The following is a 10,853-nucleotide window of genomic DNA, read 5'->3' as shown; positions in this document are numbered from 1 at the left end:
TGGTGGCACTGTGCATACTCCTCTTCAGTCTGTTGCTGCATTTCCAGCTGCTTTTACCCTTTTGGCACTACCTGTCCCTTTTGGACCTAAAAACTTGTCCGTGTTAAGAGTAGGGAGGAATGAGCTTCATTGAGCATCTTACTGGACTGGAGGTTGGAGCAATGAGGTGGGAAGCCCAAGCAGTATGCTGGCAGTTCCAGTACATCAGTATAGGTCTAACCTGTGGGACAGTGCTGGAAAAGGTTGCAGAGGAGCTGGGGAACCCAATTTGTGCTCACATGGCCCTGAGGAGGAGAATGAAGAGTGGTGCAAATGCTCAAGGAGATCTCCCATGCTATCCCCCGTGTCAGACAATAACAAACAGGGGCCAGGGTGGGCTGGGGAGTCAAGCAGTGGCTACAACTCTAATGAAAATGCATCCCATGGACCTTATGTGCCAAATGGCAAAGAAACCCTGAGCTGACAAATGTCCTGTATTCTTCCTACCAGCCATAAATCCCTTGATGATGAAGGGGTATGTGCATTTACTCATGATGGAATGGGTGGGCAGCAGGAGAAAGGGGCTGCATTTAGGAACTGGGGAGCTGCCCCAGCTCCTCGCTGGTTGGCTACAGCTCACTTGCTCCCCGAACAGCCACTCACTGCTCCATGTGTAGTGGAAGAAGCTGGTCTCCTAGAAAACACATATGATGCCAAGGGTAACCCAGGCTTGAGACTCAGGGTAACTCCTGTCAGTTTGGTAACTCCCAAGCCTGAGAGGTGAGGGGTGGGATTTGGGGAGTTTGCGTTGTTACCTAGTCTGGGATTTAGGTCCCAAGCACCCCCAAGCACGAACTGGGGAAGCTGTTCTGCCACACACGTTCACCCTTGGGAGCATCCAGGTGGTGATGGTGGCTTCCTTTGGGGTTGCAAAGCTCCACCGAAGCCCCTGGCCAGACCTGGGGGTCCCCATACACTTGCGGCAAAGTCATCCCCGGACCACAGAATCACAGATCGGTTGGCGTTGGAAATGACCTTACATACCACATACTTCCAGCCCCAGTCCGGACGCAGGACACCTCCCACCAGACCAGCACTGCTGCAGCCCAGTGGGTGCTCAGCAGCCGCCCCCCCCATCGGGAGGAGCCGCGCCCGCCTGACCCCTCCGCTGCCCACATCCCTCGCCCGCCCCCAGCCCCAGGCTCCGCCCCTGTCCCTGCCCCGCACACCGGTCCCGCCTCGCACACCGGTCCCGCCCCCTGCCCCCGCCCCTGCCGGCGGAGCGCTCCCGGGGGCGGCGGGGAGCGGCGCGTATGGCCAAGGTGGTGCCCGGGGCGGCGGGGCGCGGAGGTGGAGGTAACGGCGGCGGGATCGGGGGTCGGTGTGGTGTGTGCGTGTGTGTCTGCATGTCTCCGTGTCACCGCACAAGTGCGTGTCTGCGCGTACACGCGTGTGCACACGTGTGTGTATTTGTGCGCGCTCGTGTGCGTGGGAGTGCCTGTGCCTTTGTCCACGTGTGGGCCGGGGGGTGTATCGGAAGGTGCATGGGTACCGGTACCGGTGTGTATTGCGGGCTCGCCCTGCTCCTACCCACCCGCGCGAGAAGCGGGCGCTGCACCGGTGGGGGGCCGGGAGCCGACCCGCCGCTCCCTCGGGGACGTGCTCCGCCGGTCCCCCGCGATCCGTCCCGCCGTTCCCCCTCGATTCGTCCCGCTGCTCCCTCGAGATGTGCACCACTGCTTTCTCGGGGATGTGCCCCGCCGCCCCCCCGAGTGATGCCCCGCCGCTCCCCCGGGGATGTGCCCCTCTGCTGCCCCGGGGATGTTCCCCCGGGAGGACACGGGCTGCTGGGCAGCCCCAGCAGGCTCCTGGACCCAGTAGATCCAACTGCTCCCGGGCTGCGTGGACCTCCCCCCTGCCCCGGAGTGGGAGCGGGGGCGAGTTTCTCCTTCCCCCGCCGCGCCGCACCGTTAGGGCCGGGCAGCGGACCCATCCGGACCGGCCGCGGGATACTCCATGTTCCTCCGCACTCTGAGCCCTCCCCGGGTACTTCTGAGAATTTTCTCCACTCCGGAAAGGCAAAATCTGCCGGGTGAGCGATCCCGGGGAGAGCGGCGGAGCAGCCGCCGCTCGATTCGGGATGTTTGCGGTTTATTTTGAAGGAGGAACGTGTCAGGCGTGAGGAGGAGCCGCCTCCCGCCGTCCCGGGGAGGAGCGGAGCGAGCGGCCGGGGCCGCGGTGGGGGGACCCGGGGCGGCCGCTTGGTGTTTCCGCAGCGGCGATCGCGGCATCCCCGTGGGTCCCTCTGCCCAGGCTGTCACCCTCGGCCCCAGCCCTGCCTCCCGGCTTCCCCCTCCCCGCCCCGGAGCAGCCGCGGGGATGACGGCGGCTCCCGGCCCGCTCTTCCCCGCCGAGGGGGCGATGGTGGCCGCGGAGCGTGGGGCGGCAGCGCCGGGAGGCAGGGTGTGATCGGGAAGGGCCTCCCGCGCCGGGAGAGCCTTTTCCCTCGTCGTTGTTGTAGGGGGATGGTGAGAGAGAACTTTTATATTTAACCTTCCTATCCCTGCAGGGAGAAGAAAGATGAACTCCCGTTTAAATGAAGGAAAAAAAAATTCAAAGAGGAGAAAAAACCCACGTGAATTACATTTAAATCCTCTTGCCAGGCTTTGTGATACACAATTTTAAATACAGGAAGGTCGCTGCTTGGTCTTTTTCCTCTTGCGATGGAAAGAGGGGGTTTTTTCCTCTTTCCTGGTGCTGTGTGAATGTCCCAGGAGCGGGGAGCAGCTGCTGCAGGTTCCAGGGTCTGCCTGCTGAGGCATCTGCCAGACCTATTGGCACCCACTCAGCTGAGGTTTTGTCACTTTTATGTAAAATTAAACCTAAAAAGCTTTTTGAGAAAGGGGTGGCCATGAAGATGAGGAGTCCCCCTACAGTTTTTGGCACACTGCTAGCTGTCAGGGCTGTTTCTGCTCACAGGTCGGCATGGATATAAATATTTTCATATAAATATTTTTGCTTTATATGTATTTTTACATATATGTAGTGATATATAAAATGTGTGGCTATATGTTGCTGTATTTATATGTATGTATATACATATGCCTACATATACATATAAGCCATGCGGTGTACATTTATCTTTTTATATGTGTGTATATAAAAACTATATGTATAATATATAATATATTATATTTATGTGGCTATTTCTAATGTCCAGAAAACCTCTTAAAAGGGTCCTATAAATACCTTATCGAGAAATGCCCAAGTGGTGAGGGCAGGGAATATCAGGTGGGTGAGAGCCCAGAATAAAACTCTCTCTGGGGGTGCACTGATTGCAAGCTGTGTCCCTGCATGGAGGGACCATATCCTGCCCAGCCTTCCTCATCTCCAATCCTGACTGGAGCAGTGGTATGAGAGGATGAAGCTGGAGGGGTGGATTTATGTTGTTAAATAGGGAGGGATATATGCCCCAGAGTTGCTGGGGCTTGGCCCTCCAGTTTCCCCAGGCTGTGGAGGTGGTCTGCTGAGAGTTCCTCCATCACCTGTCTGTCTGTCCTCCTCCTCTGACCTGGTGTCTGTCGCTCCCGTTTGCTCTTTGCCAGTGTTTGACAGCAGAGCTTTGCTTTCCCTTTTCTTTCAGAAAGCATTTGGCTGTTTTAGGAGAGCAGCTTGGGCTGCCCCTCTGAAGCCCCCATGCCAGCAGGTTCAGTGGTTGCTCTCCTATTTTTCATTTCCACACACCTGCACTGTCATGGGTGGGTGAAGGGGCAGTTCCTGGGGTTCTGCCCCACACAGCAGTCTGACCAAACCCACACATCAGTGTTCTGGATGGAGGGACTGATGCATGGAGGGAGCTCCAGCACCGAGCTGTTGGCATTGCTTTTTTCCAGTGCAGACACAGGGGAGGGGGTTTGTAGGGATCCCTTCAGCAGCTCTGGGAGGGATGTGGGGAGGGGGTGGGTCAGGCTCAGCTGGACTCTGGGAGTGCACATGGAGGCTTCAGGATGACATGGAGATGTTACTGCTGACCACTGCAGCTTTGGGAAATGAAAGCCTGGTGATTGCCAAAGTTTGGGGTTTTTTTTTATTTTTTTTTTTTTTACACTGGTAAGTGTGTAAGTCTCTTTAAAGGCTGGGTCTGGTACAAATGTTATGTGGTGCTAAGGTAGAAAGTACGTGCCTTGCACAGCCTCCCTGTCCTGGAAATCATTAGGAGGACGGCTGCATGCTCGGGTTTTTGCACAGAGACTATCTGTTAATGCAGCAGTCCCAGTGGAAACTTTAGTGCTCAGGAATATTTTGTGGATTTGGGAAAAATCCCAGGAGGATTTTTGGTTTCATAGAGCAATTGCTTTTTGGCAGCTTTGGGATAGATGTAATCTGGTTCCCATTTGTGTCCTCAATTTTTAAATGGAACAGTTTGCCTTTAGCTTAGGGCAGGAGTAGAAGTAGATGGAAATAAATTGAAAATAATGGTAGTAACAACAAGAATAACACCACCTCTCTCTAAAAAAAATAAATTTTTAGGACAACTTTTCAATTGAAATGTAGTATTTAGGAAGTATATGTGCCTTTTTGGTCCTGTAAGTGACTTTTAAAGTAGGTGAGATACTGCTGTGGGTGTAAATCTGTATAAGCTGGTGAAATCACTCCAGATTTGGACAAATGCATGAAAGAGCAGAATGTGCCTTGCTGTGCTGTGTATCCTGTTTGCAGCAGAAGGTCCTGCAGTGTTGTCTGGTTCTCAGTGGCCTTGCCCAACTCTAGTGTGTCCCTCCACATGGGCTATGTGTATGGCCATGCCCTTCCCCATGTGCATTTCTACCATGAAGTTGTAGCAGGTCCTTTCTGCACAAGGCAGGCAATGGCAGCTGACCTACATCTAGACAGAGCCCTTTAAAGAACAGGCTATCCTTAGGGGGATGCCACATCTTGAGGAGCTATAACCTGGGACTAAATAATTGAGCAATACTTGGGATTATCAGATCTGACCATACTGGTTAGCACAATATATTTGTGCTTTAGACAACAGTAACTCCAGTGGTTAAGGCTCAGACTGGAAAATAATTACATTATTTTGTTAATTTATTTTATTTTAAGTTAATTTCATGAATATTTTAATGAATTAAAATGCTTTTACTGGAATTCAGTCTCCACTTAAGACCTAAAGCAACTGAAGTCTTTAAAAAAATATTATTCCTCTGCCCTTCCTTCTAAATGTGTATACAGTGAGCAAGTATTTCAGTCAAGTCCCTACCAGGTTGGGGGGTGACGTGTGGGGCTCCTGAAGTGCTTGGAGGGCAGTAGGCACCCTGGTTCCCTCCAGGGACCTGGTCTCAGCACCTGCATCCTATAGAGAGGGGGAGGCAGTTCTTGTGGGGACCCCCCCCTCAGATGGCTACTTGGGGTGGGCAATGGTCCCTGCCAGTGGCATGTCCTGTCCTTTGGGGCATGTCACCCTGCCTGTGACATGCATCAGTTTTGGGCCATTTTTGAGACAATGGCTCCACACCATCAGCTCTTACTCTGATTTTTCCTGATCTAAATCTGAGCTCAGCCTTCTGGGAGCAGGAACTAAAGGCAATTATCTTGTTAGCACTTCAGTGCTAATACCTTTATTAATTTCTGAGTTTTAAAGTGGCTGAATATAAATTGCATGTAATGATTTGATAACTGAAGACTCGTAATTTTAATATGTATTCCAGTGGGAAGAAGGCTTAATTTCTTTTTCCTTTACATATGACACTTACAGTAAGAGTAATACAAAGGCTCTGTTCGGTGTAGGGTTATCACAAGCAGTTCTTCACATAGATCAAATGAAGCACTGTGTGTCCTTAGCCTCTGGTTTGTTGCCTGTGCTAAAAAAAAATGGAAAAGCTCTAAAAATCTGAAGTTCCATACGATAGGGTTCAATGCCTCCATTTTCAGTTAGAGTACTGTACAGTCTTTGTACTATTTTTGTACTGTCCTTATCCCAGGCTCCTTTGTACACTGCAAGTTTGTGGGAATGACTCAGGGAGAAAGCTATTTAACCTAAAGGACACCAGTGACAAAAAAAAAAAGATGGATAAAGAGCGATGTCAGTGACTGTGAGCGGGAACCAAGAGGAATATTTGTGTGGATCGGAGGATAAGGGTTCCAAAATCTCTTACAAATGGAGTGAAAAAAAGTAAATGCTCTTCTTTAGATGCTGCTTATTCAGCTCAAGAAGGGAATTTTATAATATGGTTACTCAAAGTAACAAGGAACTAGACTTAATGATCTACAGTCCTGGGTCCTGTTTCACTTCTGGTTAATTAATGGAAGAGCTTAAATATCCAAGTGGCATGGTTCATGCCAGTGCTTTTCTGTAATATGATCATTTTTAAAGGCAGTAAGTACAGCAATGTTAATAGTAACTTAAGCTCTTGCCTTGTGTGTATTGTCTGTATGTTGTAGCTGGTTGATGTAGGGTTTCCCCCCAGGGGAAAAAAAAATCCTTCCCTAAGAAACTGTACAATTAATTTTTATCTTGTAGATTTTTTATGGCTTTGAAATCAGAATTTATGGTGTAATGAAAACTTCTGCAGAATCTGATGTGCTGAGAAGCAGCACAACTATAGAAGTGATGTCTCATTCATGAGCTCCATGTCAGCCTTTGTATTTCATTCCTTTACTGAGAGTTTCTTCCCCTACTTTTATCTCTGAATAATACTTACCCTTTTATGTTGGAGCAGCAATGCTGACATGAGTCCTCATCATGCCACTTGCGCTTTGATCAAAGAAATTTCAATTATTGATTCAATTTTTGGAATGAATTTCATGTGTCTGTGTATTGTAGACTCAATACTAGAGCTGCAAACATGAATTTATAGCTTATAATATGTATAGACCTTAAAATTGCACATATTTGTGCAAACCTTAGTGTGGCCAGCTAAGGAAAATCCATCCCTGCCTGCTGTCAGATTGATGCCCAGGTAATTGCTCAGTGCTTGGAGCTGTGATGAAAATACTGTGCCTGCATCCTGCCTCTCCTCTGGGGGTAAGCATGAGAAGCATAAAAAACCAGCACAATATTCTGAAGTTATAAAACCTGAAACCATTGAGATGAAAGAGCTGTGGTGGGCACTGTTTGCCCCCACATGCCCGAGCACCTGATTTCCATCAGGAAGGCAGGGAGGTGTGGGCATCCGTGGGGGATCTCCCAAGCAGACAGACTTGGCTCTGCTCTTTCTGGTATCCAACTGATCTCCTGCCAGGTTTGGGAGATGCTTTCAAGGTGTCTTTGCTTTGGTTTGCTCGTAGCTTTTTTGCTTGTCCGCTTTGTTTTTTGCTGAGGGGTTTTTTTTGCACGTATGAAAATAAGCACATGAGGCAGAAGTTTCACAGAAAGTGTTCATCCTTGTCGGCAGTTAAATATGGGTGTGTTAGCATGATCCCTTGGGAGAGATGGGATTTGGCTGCCTCCGTCGCCTTTTCTCATTACTCTTGTTGATGAATATTCTTGGATGAGGCACTTTCTGGGAACTGAAATGACAGTACCTGAGCAGGGAGATGCTGGGAGCTCTTCTTGAGCAAGGGACAAGAACAATGTGGATCCTGGAGCTAATCATGGGATGAGGATTTCTTTCCCCAGAGCAGAGAGCTGCAGAGAGGAGAGTTGTTCTGGGGAATCCTGCCAGACACAGGGGTGAGGCTTCTCCCATCTCAGATGTGGTAGATCCCCAGCTTTCATGTGGGAAATGAGGTGCTGCTGGCTCACATCTGGTGTGTGTCATGTGGGTTGGATTTCTGTCCTGCAGGATGTTGTTCTGCTCCCATGAAAATAATCCTGGCAATGTTTGTTCAGTCCTTGCAGAAATCAGGAGCCCTGGCAGCAGATGTGAGATTCCCAAAAGGATCTATGGGGTACAGGGATGAATTTGCCATCCCAGAAGTGATCTAAGGTGCTTGCACATCAATAGGAGAGCTGTTGATGGGAAACCATCACCCATGCCTGCCTGAGTGCCTGCAGTTTGTCCGAGCTGGGGCTGCAGAGGAGTCCCAGCATCACTGCAGGAAAGCTGTGGGAGGCACCCCAAGCATCCTTTGCATTGCTGTTGGAAGTGGTGTACCTAAACCAAGAAGTTGGACACACGAGTTGTTGGTTTTGTGAGTCAAAGGAGACTCAAATCTTCCTCCCAGCCTTGGGAGAGTGGCACGGCTATGTGGCTGGGGCACAGGAATCCTTCCCCTTGAAATTAGGCTGGTTCTTGAGAGAGAAACTAAAGTTTGTGGGCTGGGATGCACATTGGGGCACATCCAGCCTCAGTGGAGGGACCCTGCACCCACTGGAAGAACTGATGGGTCCATCCTGTGGAATTTGGGGCACACCTTTTGGGCAGCCCCTGGGACCCTGGAGCACTTCAACCATCCTTTGGTTGTTTCCCTTAAATAATTTCTTTTTTCTTGACCTGAGACTTCTGTGCAGTGACAGGGCAGGGAAAATATTTTAAATGTGGAATAAGGTATTTATACTCATTTGTGGCTTGGCTATGAGACAGAAGGACAGATGTGGGCTTGGAAACTATGTCATTTTTGTTCTATCATTTTTGGACCTTCCTAACAAACTATGGCAGAGCTTATAGGAAAGTGTAAAGCTGCCTTACTTGCTTTTCAGTTTCAGGTGATTGCCTTGGAGGGTATTTGAAATGTCTCTGTCTCTTTCAAACCGCTCGGTCAGTAGAGTGCAAATTGGAAGAGGATGTTTTGGAGAACAACTGTGTGTTTGTGTTTGGCTAGGTGGCTTTTGGGTGGCAGAGGGGGAGCCATACGTGCTGCAGGCTACAGGCTGTCCCTCAGTGGTACCTGGGCAGGCAGGGGTGTGATGTGGAAACTCAGCACCCGGGTGTTGCCTCCAGCTGTTGTCTCTAAATAGCAGCAAACTGTCTTGGCACAACAGGCAATTTTGTTTGTTTGTTTTACTGAAGGAGTGAGTAGTAGTACTGTCTGGCTGTAAGAAAATCATCTTCTCCAACTATGTTTTTTGGGATTTTTTTAGGGGGAAGTTTGCTTCTTGGGGATGCTGTTATTGCTGTAAAATTGTGGCTTTCCCGTAATGTCACAGCAATGAGCTTCCTCTGAGGTTTTGCTTCAGATCCTTTTCAAAACCAGACTGAAACCACATCAGAAACTGGAAATATTTAAGCATTACTCCCCTGTCTCTGGGTCCATGCTGACTGTCTGGTGTTAATCTTAGCAAGTGATTAATTGAAATGGTTCTGAATCTTCAAATGTATTGTGCTGCACTGTAGTAACCCTCCAGGATAATACATCTGCTTCTGTATAGTGTGTGTTTATCTTAATTTAAAAAAATAATATAAACCAAGTTAATTGGTGTCAGACAGTCACATAGATGAGGAGAGTCAGTAGAGATGCAGAAATGAAGGCCTGAAGTAGCTGCTTCATTCAGCAAGGACTGAACCCCACCTGAAGTGTAATCATGTCTTACAGGGACAGCTGTAAGAGACACCAGATATGTGACAATTGAAGAGGTGATGTCAATGGACCAGGCTGTATCCTGACACGTTGAGGGGGCTCACTTGGCTTTGGGAGGGGACACAGCACAGCTGGTACCTGCCCATGGTCACCTATGGAGGTGGTGGGGTCAGCTTTTCTTGGCAGCAGCCATGGTTTGTGGCTTGAGATGTTTGAGCTGGATGTGGGTAGGAAGCCCTTCCTCAGGGACACATCTTTGGAGGGATGATGGTTTCCATCCTAAGCTGCCTTCAACTGGCTGCTTACCCATGGCCTGTGGGCCCTACTGCTCTGGCACCAGAATTCAGTTTTAGGGATGGAAATTACTTTTATGGTTAGCATTGTAAAAAAGTGGTGAGGTTTGGGGAAGGAGCAGGTGCCTTACAACCTAGCAGAGTTTTGTGTAGCAAACCCTTCTCCTCCAGATAGAATAGCTGGGATTTGGGAGGCTGCAGTGATAGAAAGAGGGGAAAGAAACTTTCTCTTGTGCTTTGCTCCAAATGGTTCATGTGGCTTCACTAAGCTTTCAAATTACTGACCCTTACCTGGATTGTGGCTGCATGCCAAGCACTGGTCTTTCATCAATTGTTACATTTTACACATAAACTGGCTTCTTGCCCCAAGTTATAGCTGACATTTTATTAAAACCTACTGTGAATGAAGGTAAAAGCATTGCTACATCATTTTAGACTTCATTAAACATAAGTATATCATTTTACAATGATAAAACAACAACATGGATACAGCAAACTGCAAAGGTCTCTGACTGGCAAAAATCCCTGGACCCAAAACTCCCTTGTTCCATACAGGATTCCCAATTCCAAGGCAGGACCAGGTACAGAAGGGCACTGAAGGGTGTCTTTAATGTAATTCTGTACCTGAATGGGGTAATAATACTGGAAATAAAGCTTCTTGAGATTTTTGCTGGGTTTCTGTCAGCATCAGCACAAATTCCAGACCAGTCTGCCCTGCTTAGTTTCACAAAGATCTACTTAGATCAACTCGAGTGAGCGATCTTTCCCGCTTGCTCTCTAAATATAGATAACTGCCAGACACAGTCATGCATAATATGAATGGTAAAGTGATGAATTCATTAACATTTTTCAGAAGTGCCTATTTCTTCTCTGGGCACAGAAGAAAATACAATCTGCATCTTCATGCCTGCAGAGAAGATGAGCTGGATAGTACCCCTCATTAACCATCTGCTACCCACACAAGGCCATGGGTTTAGTGATGACCTGTGTGCCAGGAGAGCAGAGTAACCCCCCTGTGTGATACATGCAGTCAGCTGAGCACAAACCAAGTGGTCAGGATTAATAAATCTGGATCAGCCATGGCTGGTGTTTTTTCCTGCTAAAGCAGGCTGCTTGTGGTCC

The 10,853-nt window shown here is 48.8% G+C and overlaps 1 protein-coding gene across 1 annotated transcript in view; it reads left to right on the top strand.

Moving 5' to 3' along the window:
* Positions 1-1,256: 1,256 nt before the first annotated feature.
* Positions 1,257-10,853, top strand: part of AMOTL1 (angiomotin like 1) — a 58,094-nt gene continuing 48,497 nt past the window's right edge. The window contains 1 exon segment of the mRNA XM_030455230.1: positions 1,257-1,335. Within this exon segment, the coding sequence (XP_030311090.1) occupies positions 1,293-1,335 (43 nt within the window). The 5' untranslated portion in view covers positions 1,257-1,292.

This window comes from Calypte anna, chromosome 1 (genome assembly GCF_003957555.1).
Source record: "Calypte anna isolate BGI_N300 chromosome 1, bCalAnn1_v1.p, whole genome shotgun sequence".
Lineage (NCBI taxonomy): Eukaryota > Metazoa > Chordata > Aves > Apodiformes > Trochilidae > Calypte > Calypte anna.
This window is presented reverse-complemented; position numbering and strand designations above follow the sequence as displayed.